Genomic DNA, 24,520 nt, shown 5'->3' on the forward strand with positions numbered 1-24,520 from the left:
CTGACGCTGGACCAATTACAGAGCAGCGCTTTCAGACGGGTTTTCTAAGAAGTCATCCAACATGTCGGAGAGGAAGGTTTTAAATGTGAGTGCCGTGACAAAGTTTTCTGTCATAAATTCCTTGCAGAAAATGTATACTGGCGTGGAAGGAAGAGAAGGCAGGCGACTCTCCTGTAACTCATCCTTGTTTTTTTTCATTGGCAGAAATACTATCCGCCGGACTTCGATCCTTCGAAGATCCCAAAGCTTCGTCTTTCTAAAGATCGGCAGTATGTGGTCCGGTTGATGGCACCTTTTAACATGAGGTAAGAGTAAACGCACTGTGCTCAACGAGACGGTAATGCAAGTACAGTCCAATAATGCACCTTGAACATGACTCATTTAAATATACCGGTGCCTCAACATAGGTGTCCTTGTGAGGGATTCTGTCATGTTAAGTAACTAGAAATGGACCAAGAACCAGCTTTAGTTCACATGCAAGTGACGATACCCTGCAGGTAGAGGTTTGCCTGAAACTTCCGTATTTTTGATTACAAAAAAAATCATATAGTTATACGCACTACCGGTCAAAAGTTTTAGAACAGCTCAGTTTTTTCAGTTTGCTCTCAGCTTAATGTTTTTATTTTGTTCTATGCCTTGATTTCAGTACATATTAACAATGGCAAAGATAAAAATAAGTCCTGGAATCATTAAGTGTACAAAATTTTATTCAAAGTTTTGATTCATCAAAGTAGCCACCTTTTGTTGATATAACAGCCGAACTGTGGTATTCCTTTTGATTCAGAATGCCATTTACTCTGTGCAACTCGCCAACTCCAGCAAAAGAGCCCCCAGACCACCACACTCCCATGTTTGACAGCTGGTGTCACACACTGAGGGACCATCCTTTCACCAACTCAGTGCTGTACAAACACCCTGCGTGATGAACCAAAGATTTAAAGTTCAGACCATAAGACTTTCTCCCAGTCTGCAGTAGTCCACAGCCGTCATTTCAATGTCATGTTTTGTCCTTTAAGGAATGGCTTTCTTCCTTCCAATCACACTGTCAAACATGCAGCACAAAGTCTCCTCTTCAGCAAGTGTCAGTTGGTACTGTGTTCTCGACCTGCACTGTTAAGCTGTGCTTGAAGTTGTTGTGCTGTGAGGCGCCTGTGATCACACGAGCTGGTGACCCTCAGAAACTTGTCTTCTGATTGGCTGGTGACTTTGGCTCTGTCAGTTCTCTTCCTATCAGAGTTTCTTCCAGTTTCCAGTTGCCTTTGGATTGTGTAGGACACCACTGGACTCACTGACACTTGGATATATGTTTTTTTTGCAATTTCTCAAAATGAAAGGCCTGCACTTCTAAGGGATGCTCTGTCTCATTTCATTGCTAATTTCGGTTTTCTTGGCATTCACTGGAATATTGTCCAAGTAGGGCTTCAGAAGGTGTAGTAAAACAGTCTGCTCCAACTCTGCTTTATGACAGATGGAGGGTTTTTAAGTAATCGACACAAGGTGGGACACCTGTGCAAATTGTTTGCTTTAACTCGCAAGGCTTCATTTACTTTAATTGCTGTAGCACTTCTGTAAGTTGTAACCTATTGGTTGTTCCCTGAGGAGGCCCATTTATAATATTCTGAAATGTCCTCTTTTCAGTTTTTGCTAAGCTAAACTTTTTGAATGTAAACCTCTGGCAGGTTGCTGCTTACTTTTTTACCATTCATTGCATTTCAACTGATTACTTTTGAAGAAAAACTGGAACAACTCCGGTGTTCTAAAAAATTTTACCGGTAGGGTAAATGTTTATTTAAAACCTAGGCAATTTAAAGTCAATCTTTAAAATTGGAATTGATTTTATTTTTTTAATAATGTCAACCTCACCAGGGGAATGGCCTCTGGTCTGAAAACTATTGGCTTAGACCACAAGGCGTGTCTGTTAATGAGATTATACCTTTAAAAAGTAATCATTTGTGTTCACACATTAACTTTGACAGCTCTATTGTAAACATTAGGTAAAATTCCATTATAACAAATATCTTTACAATGAAATTTTCATTACAACGAAGTATTTACATGGTCCCAACAGTTTCCCCATATGACATGATAGAAATCTCGTTACTGCGAAGTACATTCAGCTGATATTTTCATTATAACGAAGTGCACAAAAGACCTTGAAATGCCTGAATGAATCATCCGCAGAGCAGCTAGTTCTGTGGCTGCAGCTCAGTTATGCACAATGATCCCCAAACAGAAACACTGTCATTTTTTTTTTCTTTCTTCAAACTTTCCTCATACTGTTTGTGTTTTTTTTTTTTTGTTTTTTTTTTCCTTTTTGTTTCCTGCGGTTTTCAGTGATTCCTTTTGCTTTTTGCTCATCAACATTTGAAAAACATCCATTGGAATTTAACTCAATGTCACCCTCCTATAGAAACAGCAGATACGGAAAAATGATAACAGTTCATATTAGAAAAAAATTAATTTTTTTTGCAGCTCTCAGTTGCTGCAAAAAGAAAAAAGACGTTGCCAGTGAATTCGGAATTTCGTCATCGACACTGTCAACTTTCTTGAAAGACAGAGCAAAAAAAGTAGAAAAATCTTGGGTTGCAAACGTATGTGAAATGCTGCATTTGAAGACATCGAAAAAGCCGTTTTTATGTGGTTCAGTGATGCTCGTTTAAGAAACATTCCTATTAATGCGGCACTCATTCAAGAAAATGTGAGGTTTGTAAACTTTCTTGGGACATCCGTCAGCTAGACAGCAAGCCGAGGAGCGTCCCGAAGTGCGATCTCTGCATCTATACGGGGCAATAGCAGGCTCACAGATATGCCGCGTCTCTCCGCCAAAGTAAACAGAAAAGATTTTGATGGGTGATGCAAGGTTAGGAGCACGTAAATTGTAATTGCAGATACTGTAACAAGATTACTTGATCATTGACCTGGCCACGATTCTGCCTGACTGCTGTGTCTGTGTATAGCAGAGTGGCAGATCCCGCTACAATAAATAACTGTGCTGTTCCTGTTTCAAGCTGAATAAAGCTGGTTTTGCTAAAGTACTGAGACTAAGCCTTGTGTTTTGGGGTGCAAGACAGGGACTTAAAGTGTGACCCTGATCTTTTACGATTTGCTTCTGCAGCAATGTGAGCCTCCTATTGCCCTGCCCCAGCAACGGACAAACAGTCTTCCACAGGCGCTGCAATCGCGCTTCAGGATGCACTTCAGCATGTTGTTCCTGTTGGGTGGAGAATGGGGGGGTCTTAAAAGAGTTCAGAAACCTCACAATATGAAGAAGAAATAATGATTTGGCTCCTGACTGATAACTGTCCTGCCCACAACATGCTTCCACATTCAGATAATGTTCACTTTGAATACCTCCCACCCAAGTGCACGGCAGCGCTCCAGCCATTGGATTTGGGCATCATTCACACCCTGAAAGTGTATTATCGCAAGGAAATGCTGAGAAAAATTCTTGTCAGCATAACTTGTAGGCAGGAGGAGATTAAATGTAATGTGAAAGAAGCAATTGAAATGATTGCAGACGCAAGTGAAAGAAAGCACTATAGTAACAGATCTAGAATCTCATTACAACAAAATATTCGTTACAACAAAATATTTTTTAGGTCCCTGGCACTTCGTTATAACGGAATTTTACCTGTATAAGGTTTTATACACAGTAGAGAACAGAAAGAAGGTAGGACTATTTCTGCCTTCTTTTATCATTTTTTTTTAAATTAATTACATCCATGAAATTTCCAATCAGCTTGTCCATTTTAGGGGTGCATGAAATTGGTGCCTTTTCAAAGGAACATAGGGCGTGAGGTGTAAACCAGCCCTGGGCAGGACACCAGTCTATCGTAGGTCACACAACAACAGCAACATTTATTTCTATAGCACATTTTCATACAAAGAATGTAACTCAAAGTGCTTTACATAAATGTTAAAGAAACAAACAAAACAAATTAGAAATAGATAAAAATTAATAAATGACTTACCGAAGATAGTAGATAAGAATTAATCAGTACACACTTACTTAATGCAAATACAGTGGTACCTCGGTATACATCCTTTATCTGTTCCAGATCCTTGGACTTATACCAAACAGGACGTATACCAAACAAATTTTTCCCATTAGAAATAAAGGGAAAATGATTAATCCGTTCCCATGAAAAAAAATCCTATTGTTATTGGCATATTATACATTGATGGTGCTGTATAAAATCATTTAAACACTGCTTAATACTAAAATGCATAAATGCAAAAGCAATTGGATGAAATAAATGGAAATTTAACCTCACTTTATTTTTTAATAACGTCTTTGTTTTTCACAATCATAGATACTGTCTTTTTCGGCATATGGTATGCAGCAGCCAAGTCCCGGATATGCATGCCACCTTCATACTTTTCAACAATCCATTCAAATGTACGCGAAAAAAAACAAAATCATGTGAAAATTCACAGAGTTATAGCGCAGGTTGTTCACTGAATGCTAGCATCTGGCATACTGACGCTCGTGGGCAGTCGTGACTTTGTCTCGAGAGAGGTAGTCAAGGGTGGCGCAGGTTGTTCACTGAATGCTAGCATCTGGCATACTGACGCTCGCGGGCAGTGCTGGCTTTGTCTCAATAGGTAAACAAGGATAGCGTGCGGGTTGCTCACTGAATGCTAGCATCTGCCATACTGACACTTGTTGGCAGTCGTGACTTTGTCTCGAGAGGTAAACAAGTGTAGCGTGCGGTGTTCTAGCACGCGAGTCGTATTCCAAAGCGGTCGTATACCGAGGTACCACAGTATACAAGTAATTGAAAAGTCTGTAATGCTAATTTTCAGGTGGCTGGGGTGGAGACAAAATTTTTTTAAAAAGGGTCCATTGCCTTAGAAAGAAAATGACAAAATCTGCAGGAGTACCAATGCCAAAAGACTCCCCCAGCTCCCACTGGGCACTCTGTGTATCATAAATGTACGCAGGTCATTTCTTATTGTTTTTTGTGTTTTTTTTTAAAAAAAAGCTTAGTCCTAGAAGGTTCAGTGCAGTGAGACTCGTCAACAGTTGGAGTTATTTGCGCAGTCCTTTGATTAGGCGATTGTGGCATTTTGGAAAAGAAAGCAGGGAAGAGTATTGATTAATTACTATTGTAAATCCAAGAGTATATATATCTATGTACGCAAATTTCAATAAAGTAGAACTAAATACAGCAAAAAAGAGAGATCATAAAGTTGGTTTTTTTAGGAGTTTTTTTTTTTTTTTTAATATAAATGTTCTATGGTATAAGCCTGGCATATCTCTATTGGTAAAGTATTCCAGAATTTTGGTGCATAGCAGCAAAATGCTATCGCACCACATCTTGTATGATTTGCTATGAGAATAATTAGCAATCCACTATTCATGATATAAGGTTATGACGAGGAAAGTAGGGGGCATGCACTTCATAATTTAAGAAGGAGTATGATTACTTATAGCTTTATATGGCATTATTAGTATTTTAAGATCAATTCTAAAGGAGACAGGTAACCAATGAAATGACACTAAAACCGATGAGATGTGCTCAGGTTTTCTTTTGCTGTTTTAAAATTCTTGCTGCTGCATTCTAAATAACTGCAACCAATTCATGTCTTAGGTAGTCCTGTTAGGAATGTAGTACAGTAATCCATCCATCCATTATCCAACCCGCTATTTCCTAACTACAGGGTCATGGGGGTCTGCTGGAGCCAATCCCAGCCAACACAGGGCGCAAGGCACGAAACAAACCCCGGGCAGGGCACACACACACACACACACACACATCCACACACCAAGCACACGCCAGGGACAATTTAGAATCGCCAGTGCACCTAACCTGCATGTCTTTTGAACTATTAAAAAAAAAAAAAAAAGTGTGAATTAATTTCTCAGAATCTTGCAATTTTATACCTTGTAAGACGCACACAACTATAATCACTCCTGTAGGGCCAATTATCTTCCCTGATGAGAAAAAATGAAAAATAACCATAGAAATGCAAGATTTCAGCGTTCTAGCTGTCAGCAGGTATGTTTTGAACTTTAGTCTTTTTTTTTTTTTTCTTCTTGTTTTTTAAGTGAACTGCACCTTCAATTTCATTGTTCCTTTGTTAAAGTGGCAATGACAATAAAGATTTATCTTTATCTATCATGTTTTCATCTTGGAACATTGCTTCTATATACAGCAAAAACAGCACAGTTTTGATTTCACTTTTCCAATACTTTATTGAAGACACTGTGTGTGTGTGTGTGTATATATATATACATATACATATACATACATGGTAGGATTCAAAAGTAATGAGCCTTTGTTCAAAAAGACAAATTTATTGAGCAAATCGGTACAACTAATTAATAGTCTTCAAAATAGGCACCTCCTGCATCAATATACTTTTGTAGGCGGCTTTTCCATGACTCGAAGGTGTCCACGTAGGCCTGTTCCGGGATGGTTGCAAGGGCTGCCTTGACATTTGCTTGGATGTCCTCGATCGAGTCGAAGCATTTTCCTTTTAGCGCTGATTTTAAGCACGGAAACAAGAAGAAGTCAGAAGGCGACACGTCCGGACTGTAGGTAGGCTGGGGGACCACCGGAACGTTCACCCGGGCCAGGTAGGCGCTCACGATGAAGGCGGTGTGGCCGGGCGCGTTATCGTGGTGAAGCTTCCAGCTGTCCTTGATGTCCCTTCGCTTGTGCGCGACGCTTCTTTTCAGCCTTTCCAGAACTTCCAAGTAGTAAGCAGCATTCACGGTCTGTCCTTGCGGGACAAACTCGTATTGGATGATCCCCTTCACTCCGAAGAACTCTGGTTTACTATTCTCATCCTTCTTGGTCTGAGTGCAGCCTTTGATGCTATTTGTCACACTACTCTTCTTAATAGATTATCTTCGATTGGCATTACCCACACTCCACTAGACTGGTTCAGATCCTATCTCTTAGGCCGTACTCCGTTTGCTCAGCTTAAAACTTTCACATCCCAACCCACCGCTATTACTTCAGGTGGGCTCTGTCCTGGAGCAGCTCCTTCTCATTATTTACCTCCTTCCCCTTGGCAATATCTTTCGTAAATATAACATTAGCTTCCACTGTTACGCTGATGACCCCCAGCTCTACCTCACTAGCAAACCTACTTTTTCCTTTCCACCTTCCCCACTTATTGATTGTATAGCAGAAATTAAATCCTGGTTTTCCTCCCAATTTTCTTAAATTGTGACAAAACTGAGGCTGGTACAAATTCATTGGTACAAAATGAACATTATTCAAAACTGATCATTTTTCATTTGTTATTGATAATTCCTCTGTCACCCGTTCCCCAAAGGTTAAGAGTCTGAGTGTCATCCTTGACAGTACTCTTTATCTTTTCAGTCCCACATCAATAACATCTCCCGGTCTCCATATTTCCACCTGCGTAACATGAATCGTATTCTCCCCACACCACTGCTATCCTTATTCATAGCCATGTCACTTGTCATCTTGATTGTTGCAATTCCATTTTCTTTTCTCTTTCTCGCAGATCTCTTTTATAAGCTTCAACTGGTCCAGAATTCAGCTGCCCGCATCATTACTAGAACCCCCTCTACTCACCATATCACTCAGCAGCTCATCACTTGCAGCAGCTTCTTTGCCTTCCAGTTCAGTTCCGAATTCAATTCAAAATTCTCCTACTAACTTTTAAGGCTCTCCACAACCTCGCCCCTCCATATCTGTCTGACCTCCTCCATGTTGCCATTCCCTCCCACACCCTTAGATCCTCGTCCTCCATCCACTTGACTGTCCCCTTCGTCCGTCTTACCACCATAGGTAGCGGGGCGTTCAGTCGCTCTGCTCCCCAGCTCTGGAACTCGCTACCATCTGAGCTTAGAAATATTGACTCATTCTCACTTTTCAAATCTAAACTTAAAACTCATTTGTTTAAGACTGCTTCTTGTCTTTGACTACAGTTGCTCTGTCTGATTTTAAATTTTGTATTTTTAGTTTTGTTTATAATGTGTTTTATGTTTTATTTTATTGTTCAGTGTCCTTGAGTGTTTAGAAAGGTACCTACAAATAAATACATTTTTTTATTATTATTAGATATATAATATATATAGATAGATATTACACATGGTCATTGTCAATTCTTGGGTACACTGGGGCATTCAGATGAATCTCGCTTGCTTTTAAAAGCCTTTGTCTGTCAAGAAACCATTCCTTGCACTGTCACTATCAGTGTGTATGATTGCCTTAGGAAGAAAGGATCCATTATGCCATTCACACCAAATTCTGATGTTGCAGCAGAAATCAAGATTTTTTGGAGTAGGTAACATTTTTTGTTTTGTTTTAATTTTTAGTTATGTACTTTTGATTAATTTGTCCCCATTGTCTCTTCATCATCTTGTTTTTGACTGACGGGTGCCCTGATGTGGAAATTCTTCAATTTTTGAATTGTAGACTGATTATGTTAAATTTGAATTATTTTTCTCAAATAAAAAACAGGATGAACTGAATTTATAGAACTTTCATTACAGGCTTTGCAATCATCTTTTTCGTGTACATTTTTCTTGTGTTTTACTAGTTTGTGTTAAATTGGTTTACAACTTAATGGTAGAAGAAAAGAAGTCAAGTGCATTCCAAACAGCCACAGAATCTGTTTAAATTAATTTATATCCTGGGAACGGATGGACAACGTAGTTAGCCTTACAGAATTAGTTTACAGCTTGATAAAGGAAGGAATGCGGAGGTACTTAAAATATCAAAGACTTTGATCAGAGTAATTCGTCATCAGGACAAGATAGCCAATCCTATTTGTGCAATGTCACATGTCCCAAAACCCCACATGTGCATTTTAAAATAAGTATGACTTGTCTGAATGACAACCATACATTTATGCCATGCATACATTTTCTAACTTGTTTTAATTTGGAAATGAAACTCCAGACAGTACTCACAATTATTGACTGACCACTCATTTACAAATAATAGTAAAGGCCCATCTCCCAAAGTGTCACCCAGTTAGAGTGCATGCCAATGGCCCAAATCGTCTTTATACTAGAGCAGAAGTTCGTGAGAGAAAATCATACATCGTTCTCAAACCCGTCTTATCCAGCTCGGGATTACAGAGGCATTTATATATATATAAAATGCCTCTGTAATCATATACAGTATGTGGTGTGAAAAACTATTTGCCCCCTTCCTGATTTCTTATTCTTTTGCATGTTAGTCACACACAATGTTTCTGATCATCAAACACATTTGACCGTTAGTCAAATATAACACAAGTAAACACAAAATGCAGTTTTAAATGATGGTTTTTATTATTTAGGGAGAGAAAAAATCCAAACCTACATGGCCCTGTGTGAAAAAGTAATTGCCCCCTGAACCTAATAACTGGTTGGGCCACCCTTAGCTGCAATAACTGCAATCAAGCGCTTGCGATAACTTGCAATGAGTCTTTTACAGCGCTCTGGAGGAATTTTGGCCCACTCATCTTTGCAGAATTGTTGTAATTCAGCTTTATTTGAGGGTTTTCTAACATGAACCACCTTTTTAAGGTCATGCCATAGCATCTCAATTGGATTCAGGTCAGGACTTTGACTAGGCCACTCCAAAGTCTTCATTTTGTTTTTCTTCAGCCATTCAGAGGTGGATTTGCTGGTGTGTTTTGGGTCATTGTCCTGTTGCAGCACCCAAGATCGCTTCAGCTTGAGTTGATGAACAGATGGCCGGACATTCTCTTTCAGGATTTTTTGGTAGACAGTAGAATTCATTGTTCCATCTATCACAGCAAGCCTTCCAGGTCCTGAAGCAGCAAAATAACCCCAGACCATCACACTACCACCACCATATTTTACTGTTGGTATGATGTTCTTTTTCTGAAATGCTGTGTTCCTTTTACGCCAGATGTAACGGGACATTTGCCTTCCAAAAAGTTCAACTTTTGTCTCATCAGTCCACAAGGTATTTTCCCAAAAGTGTTGGCAATCATTGAGATGTTTCTTAGCAAAATTGAGACGAGCCCTAATGTTCTTTTGCTTAACAGTGGTTTGCGTCTTGGAAATCTGCCATGCAGGCCGTTTTTGCCCAGTCTCTTTCTTATGGTGGAGTCGTGAACACTGACCTTAATTGAGGCAAGTGAGGCCTGCAGTTCTTTAGACGTTGTCCTGGGGTCTTTTGTGACCTCTCGGATGAGTCGTCTCTGCGCTCTTGGGGTAATTTTGGTTGGCCGGCCACTCCTGGGAAGGTTCACCACTGTTCCATGTTTTTGCCATTTGTGGATAATGGCTCTCACTGTGGTTCACTGGAGTCCCAAAGCTTTAGAAATGGCGTTATAACCTTTACCAGACTGATAGATCTCAATTACTTCTGTTCTCATTTGTTCCTGAATTTCTTTGGATCTTGGCATGATGTCTAGCTTTTGAGGTGCTTTTAGTCTACTTCTCTGTGTCAGGCAGCTCCTATTTAAGTGATTTCTTGATTGAAACAGGTGTGGCAGTAATCAGGCCTGGGGGTGGCTACGGAAATTGAACTCAGGTGTGATACACCACAGTTAGGTTATTTTTTAACAAGGGGGCAATTACTTTTTCACACAGGGCCATGTAGGTTTGGATTTTTTCTCCTAAATAATAAAAACCATCATTTAAAAACTGCATTTTGTGTTTACTTGTGTTATATTTGACTAATGGTTAAATGTGTTTGATGATCAGAAACATTTTGTGTGACAAACATGCAAAAGAATAAGAAATCAGGAAGGGGGCAAATAGTTTTTCACACCACTGTGTGTGTGTATGTATATATATGTAATGTAATGTAATGCATTGTATGGTTTTGGAAGGCAAAAACCAACCCAGCCCCTATAGGTGCAACAGAAGTAACCCACCTTGAATGGTCCATTGCAATCACTAGTTGTGCACACTTCCACCCTCACACAGGGTGAATCTGAAAACAGCAGTTAATACAACCTGCATGTCTTTAGGTATGTGGGAGGAAAACCCATGTACACCTGGGTTGAACATGCCAACTCCACACAGACAAAGACTGGGCAAAGGATTGGAGCACCATATTTTCTCAATACAAGGACTACATTAGGTGTTATGAGTGGCATTAGAATGCCACTATGCTGCGTTGGGTAGCTTAACATCCTCACAGGAGTAAATTAGTACTGTACTTCATTTGGAATGGCCCCTAGATTACATTGTCATGTTATTTTGCTCACTTGCTCATAGTCCAAAGGTAAGTTATCTCAATATTCAGTTACTGTGTGTGGGTCTTAACCTAATCTGTGCAACATGCCAGCAGCTATCACCCTACTGTGTTGTTTTAAGGAGAATCGTAAAACAGAAGTGACATGCATCTTAATGTCAAGCAAAGAAATTGTTGTGACAGGTGGAGTTTGATATACAGGATACAGCAACATTGGGACAAGCAGGCTTTGGGAGACTTGAGACAAGTGAGGAATTAAACTACAAATGAGTTATCAAAGTCTAAAGGGATGTGTCGGAACACAACAAAGTGAAATAATATCAACATGGGAGGCAGAAAACTGAACAAAGAACAAAAAAAAAAAAAAAACACTAGCATCAAACTATGAGAAGTGGGCAAGGATTTTTTTTTTTTTTTTAATGAGTGCATAGTTTGCTCTATATGCCATCACTGCAGCTGGTGAAAGGGAGTATCGTCAATTGCCACCAACCTGTCAGTGCATGCTAAGTGCCAGGCGGTTTATTAAGTTCTCAGGCCTGCTAAGGATTGTTGTTTGAATCCTGCTCTAGCTTTAATAATTTTATTTTTTTATTATTATTTTATTGATTTTATTGTAATCACACAACATTCCATACAAATAGATCAATTTTTACAAAAATAGGATCGAAAACAACCCGCCCCTGAGAAAGAGCATGGCCAGCAGAGTAAAACTTAAAGCTAGTGGAAATAAGTACGCAGATGAATTAATAAGTGAATAAAGATAAATGGAGAAGAAAAAGAAATGGGGTAAGAATCTGCTTCCTCTGAGCTTTAAAAGTTTATTCTAAAATGTTATTGATGAGATCCTGCCAGGTTTTGAAAAAGTTCTGCACAGATCCACTAAGTGAGAATGTGACTTTTTCCCAATTTCGAATAGTATAACACATCAGTTACCCACTGACTTAAAAGAGGAGAGTTAGGATTCTTCCAGTTGAACAAAATAAGTCGACATGCCAATAGTGAAGTAAAGGCGAACACAGTTTGTCCTTCTCCACTTTAAGCCCCTTTGTAAGCCCACCAAACACAGCCGTTAATGGTTTAAGAGGGATTGTGTTACCAAGGCTGTCTGGAAGGCATTTAAAAATTTTGGTCCAGAATTGATGTTAATTTGGTGCAAACCTGTCAGTGCATTATAAGTGCCAGGCTTTTTGTTAAGTTTTCAGGCCTGCTAAAGATTGTTGTTTGATTACTGCTCTAGCTTTAATAATTTTCTGATTCCTTTTTGTCATGCAGGTGCAAGACTTGTGGCGAGTACATCTACAAGGGGAAAAAGTTCAATGCACGTAAGGAGACTGTCCAGAATGAGCATTACATGGGACTGCCTATTTTCCGGTTTTACATTAAGTGCACACGGTGTTTGGCTGAGATCACCTTCAAGGTACGTTCCTTGGTCGATATCTTTTAGTGTACCCCTCCACAGGTGCCCTCAGGTTGCTATATCGTGATTCTCACTTACCGAAACTGTCCAAATATGACTGTACACTCCTTTGTATGCTTTCACTTAGTAAAGCAAAATCAGATATGCTGCTATTTGTATATGTGGGTTTAAATTTAACCCTGTGCACTGCATGGTCCTCCTTTGCCTGCCGGGATTTGCTGGGTACTCCTACGGCACAGATGAGCATTTTAGGTTATTTAATGACTAAAAAATGTACCTGATATGGGTGTGAGTGGGTGTGTGAATGTTCCCTGAAGTTCATTGTCAAGGTTTGGTTTCTGATTTCTACCCACTGCTGGCATAATAGCAGCTCTGTGTGCCTTTTAAACTAGATATTCAAGTTCAAGAAGAAATGGATCAATTTGTTTTTCTCTATAATTTACCTTTTTAGGAAAGGGTGGTCTGCTGCGCAAGGTGAATGTCAGGGTTGAATACCACCAAAATAAAATTGGTGCAACCCACAAGAGCTGGGTGATATGGAAAATGATATCACAATAATGTTCACTGTGTTGATCAATCTCAATATCAATCACAATTTAGAACTTCATTTTATTGTTTCAGTTTTTAAATACTACACAAACAGTAAAAACAATTTGCACATTATAGTTTCAAATATTATTTATTATCAACAAATATACACACATGCATGGAGTTGACATGTTCTCTCCCAAGTCTGCATGAGGTTTTTCTCCCATCTACCTAAAGAAGTAGGTTAGATTAGCTGCCGATTTCAGATTCACACGAGGGTAGGTGTGTGCATGATTAGTTACTGCAGTGGACTATGGGGTGTAGGTAGTACGTCTGGGAGAGGCAGACCAGCTGACACGTTTTAAAATCTGTTTATTCACTTAGTAATTGCAAGGTGCAGTCGGTGTCCAAAGTGCTGCAGGCAAGGCCATTATTTCAGCAGTGCAGCATTGGCAATATTAGTTTTGCTCTCTGTCGTTATATAGACCAACTACTCCTCCCTAAGCCCCAAGAATGACAGGGTGTCCTCATGCACCATTGGGATGGTTTCTGCCTTTTGATCCTCCAGAAAATAAATAACCAAGCAGTTTGTAAGCATTTGCTATGTAATTTCCATTCTGTGTCTAATGTAGTGTACAGTAATACATAGCTCCAGTGTCCAACTTGACTGTAAATCTGTGGTAGTGACAAAGTGTCCTGCATATTTCAATGCAGCCTCGTGTTTGCCCGACATTTCATATAAAGCTGCGGCTGCTTCAGTGTAGAAAAATATTTTCTGCCAGGAAGCTGATACCACAAGTCGAGGACTTTCTGAAGTTTTCTAAAGTCTTCTTTTATAATTCCTTTGTGTCATGTCCTTCACTATGACGTAGGTGTCTGCATTTATAATGTCCTGATGGCTTTTTGACTCGTCGTATGGAGTCATAGCTGCAACCATCGACACAATAGACTGCTCTCTAGGTAGAGCACCGGTGCATAAATGATTGCCAACAACATCACTTGAGCAGTCTTTCTGTCAATCTTAATATTCAGCCGGATGGTATCAAAAAATAGTGGTGGAAAAGATTTGTTGTTTTACCATTCTTTGTTGGTACTTGGCTGTAGTATTTCTTGCATACTTACAGTGGGTACGGAAAGTATTCAGATCCCCTTCAATTTTTCACTCTTTGTTATATTCCAGCCATTTGCTAAAATCATTTAAATTAATTTTTTTCTCATTAATGTACACACAGCACCCCATATTGACGGACAAAAAAAATAATTTTTGAAATTGTTGCAGATTTATTAAAAAAGAAAAACTGAATATCACATGGTCCTAAGTATTCAGACCCTTTTCTCAGTATTTAGTAGAAGCACCCTTTTGAGCTAATACAGCCATGAGTCTTCTTGGGAAAGATGCAACAAGTTTCTCACACCTGGATTTGGGGATTCTCTGCCATTCCTCCTTGCAGATCCTCTCCAGTTCTGTCAGGTTGGATGGTAAACGTTGGTGGACAGCCATTGTTAGGTCTCTCCAGAGATGCTCAATTGGGTTTAAGTCAGGGCTCTGGCTGAGCCATTCAAGAACAGTCACAGAGTTGTTGTGAAGCCACTCCTTCATTATTTTAGGTGTGTGCTTAGGGGGGTCATTGTCTTGTTGGATGGTAAACCTTCGGCTCAGTCTGAGGTCCTTAGCACTCTGGAGAAGGTTTTTGTCCAGGATATCCCTGTACTTGGCCGCATTCCTCTTTCCCTCGATTGCAACCAGTCGTCCTGTCCCTGCAGCTGAAAAACACCCCCACAGCATGATACTGCCACTGCCATGCTTCACTGTGAGTACTGTATTGGACAAGTGATGAGCAGTGCCTGGTTGTCTCCAAACATACCGCTTAGAATTAAGGCCAAAAAGTTCTATCTTGGTCTCATCAGACCAGAGAATCTTATTTCTCACCATCTCAGAGTCCTTCAGGTGTCTTTTTGCAAACTCCATGTGGGCTGTCATGTGTCTTGCCTCTCCTCAGTGTGTGGAGACAATCAGGCACTGCTCATCACTTGTCCAATACAGTCCCCACAGTGAAGCATGGCGGTGGCAGCATCATGCTGTGGGGGTGGTTTTCAGCTGCAGGGACAGGACGACTGGTTGCAATCGAAGGAAAGAGGAATGCGGCCAAGTACAGGGATATCCTTGACAAAAACCTTCTCCAGAGTGCTAAGGACCTCTGACTGGGCCGAAGGTTTACCTTCCAACAAGACAAGGACCCTAAGCACACAGCTAAAATAACGAAGGAGTGGCTTCACAACAACTCTGTGACTGTTCTTGAATGGCCCAGCCAGAGCCCTGACTTAAACCCAATTGAGCATCTCTGGAGAGACCTAACAATGGCTGTCCACCAACGTTTACCATCCAACCTAAAAGAACTGGAGAGGATCTGCAAGTCTGAATACTTAGGACCATGTAATATTTCAGTTTTTCTTTTTTAATAAATCTGCAACAATTTCAAAAATTCTTTTTTTGTCTATCAATATGGGGTGCTGTGTGTACATTAATGAGGAAAAAAATTAATTTAAATGATTTTAGCAAATGGCTGCAATATAACAAAGAGTGAAAAATTGAAGGGGATCTGAATACTTTCTGTACCCACTGTATCTGTGTTTCATCTGATTTGCGATAATAAAGGCATTTCCAAACTTTTATTCGTGTGCTCCCTTACTTTAGTATTGCCTCTTTGTGAGCAGCTAACACATTTTCTTCAATTGCTAGATGATACAATACAAAATAATTTATTTTTTATTACAACAAACTCCCAGGGATCTAAAAAGTATTTCATCATAACAAAAATTTTGTTGTAATGAGATTCTGTATTTGTTACTATAGTGCTTTCTTTTACTTGCACCCAGGCATTTGCAATCATTTCAATAGCTTCTTTTGTGGTAATTTTAATCTCCTCCTGCCTATAAGTTATGCTGACGAGAATTTTTCTCAGCATTTCCTTGCGATAATACACTTTCCTGAAGCGCAATTGCAGCGTCTGTGGAAGATTGTTTTTCCGTTGCCGGGGCAGGGCAAAAACAGGCTAATAGCACTACAGTGAAGTGACACAGAAGCAAATCATTAAAGATCGGGGACACGCTATAAGTCCCTGTCTTGCACTCCAAAACACGAGGCTGAGTCTCAGTACTTTAGGAAAACCAACTTTATTCAGCTTGAAACAGGAACAGCACACTTCTTTATTGTAACGTATGATCTGGCACTCTGCTATACACAGACACAGCAGCCAGGCTGCATCACCCATCGATATCTTTTCTGTTTGCTTTGTCTGAGAGACGCAGAATATCATTGAGCCAGCTGTTGCCCCGGCAACAGATGAACAGTCTTCCATAGACATGGAGATCGCACTTCGCGACGTTCTACGGCGTGTCATCCAGTTGGGGGAGGTCCCATGAATGTTTACAAACCTCACATTTTCTTGAATGAGTGCCGTATTAATAGGAATGTTTCTTGAACGAGCATCTCTGAACCGCATAAAAACTGCTTTATCAACATCTTCAAATGCAGCAGTTCACATACGCTTGGAACCTGAGATTTTTCTACTTTTTTTGCTCTGTCATTCAAGAAAGTTGACAGTGTCGATGACGAAATTCCGAATTCACTGGCAAAGTCTTTTTTTCTTTTTGCAGCAATCAAGAGCTGCAAAAAATTAGTTTTTTTTTTCTCTCTAATATGAACTGTTATCGTTTATATTGGATAAGCGGTGCTTAGATTTATCAATTGGCAGAGTGTGTGCTGAAGAGATTTCCCCTGATGGACCAGCTTCTGCAATGTCTTTGTCTGAAATTGCCACATCAGGAGTTGATGCTGCACCTTCATTAGTTTGTGGCGTCTCTTTTCTGAAATAACTGAGCAATGTTGTTTTATGAACATTGTTTTTGCTCATGTTGGTAAAACGTTTGGAAAAAATTAAAAGTACCAATAAATAAGGCTGATTTAATTATGCCATCCCTTCAGGGTTGCACCCATCCCAGCAAGCATCGTGTGCGAGGCTGGAACAAGTCCTGAACGAGGGTGCCAGCTGATCGCAGGGGGAATACGAACACACACATACGCATTTGCAGGGTCAATTTTGCATCACAAAACCCCACATCCTACATGACTTTGAAAGGAAAATAACGCACGCCGAGTAACCCCACCAGAAAAACACGCAAACTCAAGGCTGGGAACACCCAGGACCCCCTTTGCTGCGAAACAAACTCCACGCCACTGTGTCCCCACATGATTAATACATGTTTCAATGCATTTCACCATGAAAATGATATCAAGTATTTATTTTAGCATTGTAAATGTTCAGAGAGCAGGAATATCATGAAATGAATGTATTCTGTGTGGTGATCGCTGCCTGCGCCTCCTCTTAGTGCAAGAGGAGGTCAGTTTAAGAAGCACGTAGTGAACAATATGGCTTGGGGAATACTTAACACAAAGCATTTCATGCGCTACATAATTTATGAATGGGTTTGAGAAAATCTAGTAAATTAAAATATTCATTTTAAGATGAAGTTTAGTTTACGATGATCTACTTTAATGACCAACTATGATAATAAAGTCAAAATGTCGACTTTTTAATCTCGAGATAAACTGTGAGAATAAAGTAGAAATGTCAACTTTACTCTCGACATAAGCTTAGCAGCACTACGCAGACTGCACTGACACTGAGAACAGAGACATCACTTCCTGACGCCCTTCTTCTGATATCTGACAGGCTGGTTCCACTAGAGTTTTTTTATTTTTATTTTATTATTATTTTATCAGTCCTCCTCTCGCCCGACCACCTCCACATCCTTTTTGCTTGTGAACTCAAGCTCCTCTCCTGCTATTGGCATGTACAGCCTCCTTTCGTCTGCCCACCTCTCCACACTCCTTGCTACTGTATTAAGCTGCTCCGTCCCCGCTATTATCACGTACACCCCCCTCTCAAAATCCCACCTCCCCATACACTTTGCTTGTGAACTCCGCTCTGCCTCATCCCCGCTATTAGCTTTAGCATCGAGTGATCGGCAACATCCCGCCCTGCGCCTCTCCCCTCGACACATGTGATCCTGCTTTTAAAATATTTGCCCACCCACCCGCTCGTCCGTTGCCATCTCTGCAGATCATTAGATCTGCCTGTGCTTGTAGATCTGCGGCTGTCATCTCACAATGTCATTGCGCCTGGCTAAAAGTTGCTAGGGAGAACACTGCATTTGGTTCAGAATATATTTTTCTTGTTTTCCTCCTCTAGACCTAGGTGCGTCTTAAGGAACGAGAAATACGGTAATTCTCAATACAGTATAATAGTAAAATAAAAATATTACAAGTACAGATCAGAATTTAACAGTAGATGATATCACATAATATGATTTTTGCTCGCCATTTCTATATAAACTCACACCCACGTTCTTAATAGTTATAGCATGTCTATTTCATGGGTGTGGTGCGATTGGCTACTCTTCTGGTATTTCTCCAAGCCTATGTGCACCATAGTTATGATTATCGAAAAAATCAAGATCATTTTATTGCTGAGCACAACAGCCCACTGTATTCTGCATTTAATGCATCCTGGGTTACAGGAATGCTGCAACATACACTATTTAGAAGGAAGGCAGATCATGTTCTGCAACATTTAAACTTTTGCATACTAGTTGTATTCTGAGCAGAGTACTTCTGATACTGTGCCTTATGAAGATTCTGCATAAGATTCTGTATAATATCAAAATGCACCTTTCAAAACGTCTTTCAGATTTGAAAGGTTTGGTGACGTTGAGAAGCAGAATAAATGAAGATCCAGCGACAAGGAGTGTAACAGTGATTTCTGTCTTACAGACAGACCCAGAGAATACAGACTACGCTATGGAGCATGGAGCCACACGCAACTTTCAGGCAGAGAAGCTTATTGAGGAAGAAGAGAAGAAGATTCAGCGTGAGAGGGAGGAGGAGGAGCTTAACAATCCCATGAAGGTAGGCTGATTTGCTAATGAGCACTTTTCATGTGCCTTATAATTCTTAAAGTCTGTAAATTTCCTGTATTTACCTACTTTCACCAAAAACCACTTTCATCCCACAGGTTCTGGAGAATCGGACAAAGGATTCTAAACTGGAGATGGAAGTACTGGAAAATCTTCAAGAGCTGAAGGAGCTTAACCAGAGGCAGGCAGTGGTTGACTTTGAAAAGCTGCTGAAGCAACATCAAGAAAGAGAGGAGGAGGAGAGAAAAAGAGAGCGGGACGAGGATGAGGCAGAGATAAAGTGAGTATACTGAGAACAAGCAAATGAGGATTAGATAAAGAGTACAGAAAGCAAAAATACGATAAATTTGGGAACAAAATATGACAGAGCAACAGAAGAGGGTTGTGGGTATATAGGAGGAGGTAAGGATACTGTTTCGTTTAAGTGTTTTTTATTTTTTGTGAAGTATGCATGTGGTATTCTATGCTTAGGGCAATGATGAGTGCATCAAAGGTGAAGCGGTTACAGGATTCAGACTCCGATTCTGAGGAGGATTGTCATAGGCCTTCTGCAATCCCTGCATCTGAGAAGCCAACTGATATCCTGAGTGAGGTAAGACAAAGTTTCGCAGGTGATTCTTGGTTTACTGCCCAGACTCCACCTAGCTGCTACTAACATTTCCTCTTTTCATACAGGTGAACAACTGCAATAGAAACTTGGCAAATAGCAAGAGCTGGGACCGCAGTGTGGGAAAGCTGAGTGGCTCATCACTGGCCACGATGGTGGTCAGAAAAAAGACTGCAGAGAGTGCTTTTCAGTTGTGCAAAGGTAATGAAGGGTACCATCTTTCTAATGTCATTGGCAGCCAAAGTGACTACACCCAAGTTTATAATCAGAATTTATTTGGATCTTGAACTCCAATTTTAATTCATTTAATCAGTTATTAGTTTATACTTAGAACTGTCTCCAAGGAAAATTCAGGATTTGTATAGAAGCTCATTAACTCGGGGTGGCTGAATATTTTTACCAAAAAACAATTTTCTGAAATGCACACAAAGCAATGGTTTCACACATAAAACATCTTTTGCTGAAAGCTGTGGCTCGAGCCGCTCATGGGCAGCATAGTGGCTGGCAGGAATACATAGCAGACAGGCTGTCTTTGGGGGGCAGAAGCAATCGCAGTCACAGTGCAATGCAATCTGGTTGGTACCTCATGTAACTGAAAGTGGCAGTCCCCCCAGGTGAACATTGCCATAGGCATGTCAGCCACACAACCATGATCAGCTGGCGACTGATCAGCTAATGTTGGTACCTTGAATTCAGTTTCGATTACTTGCAACAAAATTGGAGTCTGACAAGTCAAGAGTCCAATTCAGCGATAATATGCAAAATGTCTGAAAATAGTTAAGTAAATATAGATATATAAATACATGAATATGCCCACACACGCCATAATGACAGTCACAATAACAGTAAGTCATTGTACAGATGTATTGCTGTTGGTAATAAAGAGCCCCAGTCGTGTTCCTTGACAGACTTCTGCTGAATAATTTTTGGCTTCAAGTGCTCATTGTCAGGGTGTCGGAGAGGATGTTCAGCATTGTTCATAATGACACTCAGTGTTGTCTTCATTCTCTCTACCTCCTCGCTACCACCAGGGGTCTCCAGAATGTGTCCCATAGCTCAGCATTGCCTTTCAATCAGCTTGTTGATTCAATAGACGTCTCTTGAAGTGATGTTGCCAGCCCAGCACACTACAGCATAGAAAACCTCACCAGCTATCACAGAGTTGTAGGAGATGTAAAGGATGTCACTTCTCATGTTAAAATGATGTAGCGCCCTGTGCTGTTGTCCCTGTTGTACTTGCACCACCTCTACTTCCACTGCCTGAATAGCTGCCTTTATAATGTAATAATCATTGGTTTTACTGTTGTTAAGATGCAGGAACAAAGTTCTCCACCTCTCCTGTGTCTCATCCCCCTTATCAGTACACCTCATAAGTGCAGAATTACCTGAGAACTACTGCAAATGGTATGACCAAGTGTTTTATTTATTGCCTGAGGTGCACAGAGTGAGTATTACATGGACTAAAGTGAAAGATTTGTGTTACAATAAAAAAATATCTGGCTGTTTTGATAACAAAATGTAAAGACTCTTATTTGGATTTTAATTGAAAAGTTGATTCATTTCACCAACCCAGTTAAGTAGTAAATACGTTTTCTATGTAAACTATGTGGTACTGAAACTCTTTACATGCAGGTATACCTACATTTGCTGACAAGCTTCTACAGATGATTCGAAATGTAGCAACACGTCTTGTGTTCAGTCAGCCGAGACTGGTGCTTATCACTCCTCTTTTCAGGTCACTACATTGCCTTCGCTTAGCAGCACACATTTATTTGCTTACCTACAGGATAGTCGGTGGGTCAACACTCATGGGGTCCTGTGCTCCTTCTCGCCCAATTGGGTCTGCTTTTGAATGGTGTTTGGCGATACCTCCTCTTATCTGGCATCAAATCTCAGTAACGGTTTTTCTCACATGTAGCTTCTAGTTGGTGGAACAAGATGCCCACCTCCATCTGAGCCAATTTACTTCCTTCCTATGTTTAAAAAGCATTTGAGCACCCTCTTTTCTGTTTTTGAATAACCTTCCTATTGATAATGGCTTTCATGCAAGGTTCTCTTTGACTTAGAGCTCCTCACATGTGGTGGTCCGTTTTAGAAGCTTGTCCTATAACTCTTGTTTCAGAACAGTCCCCAGCAGGGCTGTGGAGTTGGTAGATAAATTCTTCGACTCCGACTCCTTAATTTCTGGTACTTCTGACTCCAACTCCTCTGTATTTAATATTGTAATGTATTTTCCATTTTGATGGAAGGAAGGCAACATACACATCATTTAAGCACAGAACTAATGGCTAGGAAGCTGACTCTCTACCATATTGGCCAGTTAAACAAAGTTAGTAGCATGCATAAAAATCAGGAAAAGGAACTTTACAGTTCAAAAAATATAAACCACATTCTTTGGTAGTTTTAAAACCAAAAACCAAGCTTAACTACATGAACAAAAAACAAAAGCTGGAAAACCTTAAGCAGTTTATATATTAAACTTGGAATACAGTTGTAAAAGAGAATAGCTGTTAAATGCAATCCAAAATTAACTCCGTGCAGTGTTCTAAGAAACAGAATTGCTTCTGCCAGATCCTCTTTCATAGAAGCTCTTAAATCTGACTTGATTATTTTTACAGCTGAAAATAGTCTTTCAGCACTGCCTTGGTGGGTGGCATTGCTGTTACAGTTCTAGCTACATCACTAATAATCTCTGGATCAACAAGGATGGCTTCTTCTAATTTCATTTTCGACGAGTGATCGTACTTTTCAACTTCTTTTAATTCTTTAAAAAACTGTACTGGAATCTGTTTAGGGCGGCACGGTGGTGCAGTGGGTAGCGCTGCTGCCTCGCAGTTTGGAGACCCAGGTTCACTTCCCGGATCCTCCCTGCGTGGAGTTTACATGTTCTCCCCGTGTCTGCGTGGGTTTCCTCCCACAGTCCAGAGACATGCAGGTTAGGTGCCTTGGCGATCCTAAATTGTCCCTAGTGTGTGTTTTGATGTGTGGGTGTGTGTGCCCTGCGGTGGGCCGGCACCCTGCCCAGGGTTTGTTTCCTGCCTTGCACCCTGTGTTGGCTGGGATTGGCTCCAGCAGACCCCGGTGAGCTTGTAATTAGGATATTACAGGTTGGATGATGGATGGATGGATGGATGGAATCTCTTTATTTGGACATTTACTGGTCGTTTATCTTTCACACATAGGCGATGTCACTTTGCTTTTGAAACTTCCATTTTGTCCAAGTAGGAATCAAAGTCTAATTCTTCATTTGAAGAAGAGGATCCTGAGTTACCAGTGCTTATAGCTTCATCCAGTGGTGGTGTTTCAGGTAGTAGTAATCCCTTCTTGCGAACTGCTACATCATAGACTGCCTTTTTTCCATTAGCAATCTGTTCACTGCTCAACAAAATTCGGCTCATTGGATCAATATAAATAGCAGCTAACAAGATTTGATTATCCAGTAAGAGACTCTCTCTTTTCTTCATTGAAGATACAATGCCATCAGCTATTAACCCTCCACTTTTGTTCAGGCAATATATCAAGCTCTTCTATTCCAAGAAAAATTTACCGGGTGTTAATTCTTCATATTGCAACCTCTTGGTGACAGTAAAGGGGTAAGAAAGTAGACTTTCCAATTCTTTTACTTGAGCCCACTGGCTTTCAGTTAATAAAACATTTTCATTGTTTTCTTCAAGAACGTGTTTTAGTTCAAGCAAACGCTTTACATCAAATAAGTGCTTCCGCATCGTGTTGTTTGATCCAAAATTTCTCCTTTTGCTGCACGTCTTTTCAAAATGGCATCTGTATTAGGGGCCCTGACTGCAACAGTTACTTGCCTCAATTTGCCAATTAGAATAGCTGCATGACGATATTTCAGTCCATCTCTTATTTCAAGTTGCAGAGTATGAACAACACAATGCACATGTTGAATAGTTAGTTGTAAGGTTAGATGCTTCTTCAGCAATGTTATCCAAAATTTCACTGTTCTCTTCGGTTTTACTTTCTCTAATACTTGCAAAATTGTCTTCCTCTAATATCTGTTTGTCACTTTCCTTGTCTACTTTATTCATTTTCTCAATTGTGCTTAGCATATTAGAAGCATTATTTGTCACAATACATAGAATCTGTTCCTTTTTAATTTCAAAATCTTCTAGAACAGGTGGTGTGCAAAGTTATGCTAAAGTTCAGCCCTGGGTGTAAGCAAATGTGGAGAGTGCAGACAGAACCCCTGAACACACATCAGGCCATAGCACACACCTACACCTACATCATTACGCTGGTTTACACTCAAATGAACTTGAAATAAAATGAAAACACTTTTTGTAATGTACCATAATCCAGATTACAATATGTGAATGTCAGGTTGTATAATAGCTCAGATGAACTTCACACTAGTAGTAACACAACAGTGCACTGGGCTTTGTAAGAAAAAATTCAAAGAAAAAAAATTAATAGATTGATAAATTCATTTTTTACATCTAAGTGGCATTGGAAAACCTTTAAGTGAGACCTCTTGGATGTAAAAAAAATGAATAGAGAAAAAATAAATTGATTGATTTAAATTCATTTTTTACTTCCAAGAGGTCTCACTTAAAGGTTTTCCAATGCTGTATCTGTCCTGGTGTCATTATAAACACATGGAATTCCAGTCTCTCTCTATTACATCTAGCCTGAAGAAGGGGCCTGAGTTGCATTGAAAGCTTGCACACCGTAGTCTTTCTAGTTAGGCAAAAAAGGTGCGATTTTGCTTGATTTCTCACTACATCCATAATGGCTAACACGGTACAACACCTTAGCACTACAGTAAAAAGTATTTAAAAGAGCATGCAATCATTAGACAAAAAGTCACACTGCTAAATGTAA

General features: G+C 40.0%; 1 protein-coding gene across 1 annotated transcript in view; it reads left to right on the forward strand.

The window, feature by feature from the left end:
- The window catches only part of yju2 (YJU2 splicing factor homolog), a 49,464-nt gene continuing 24,944 nt past the window's right edge, over positions 1–24,520 (forward strand). The window contains exons 1-7 of the mRNA XM_039766966.1: positions 1–85; positions 205–305; positions 12,423–12,567; positions 18,929–19,063; positions 19,170–19,351; positions 19,543–19,663; positions 19,747–19,879. Coding sequence (XP_039622900.1) covers positions 62–85; positions 205–305; positions 12,423–12,567; positions 18,929–19,063; positions 19,170–19,351; positions 19,543–19,663; positions 19,747–19,879 — 841 coding nt within the window. The 5' untranslated portion in view covers positions 1–61. The remainder of the gene's footprint in view (positions 86–204; positions 306–12,422; positions 12,568–18,928; positions 19,064–19,169; positions 19,352–19,542; positions 19,664–19,746; positions 19,880–24,520) is intronic.

This window comes from Polypterus senegalus, chromosome 10 (assembly GCF_016835505.1).
Source record: "Polypterus senegalus isolate Bchr_013 chromosome 10, ASM1683550v1, whole genome shotgun sequence".
NCBI classification, from domain to species: domain Eukaryota; kingdom Metazoa; phylum Chordata; class Cladistia; order Polypteriformes; family Polypteridae; genus Polypterus; species Polypterus senegalus.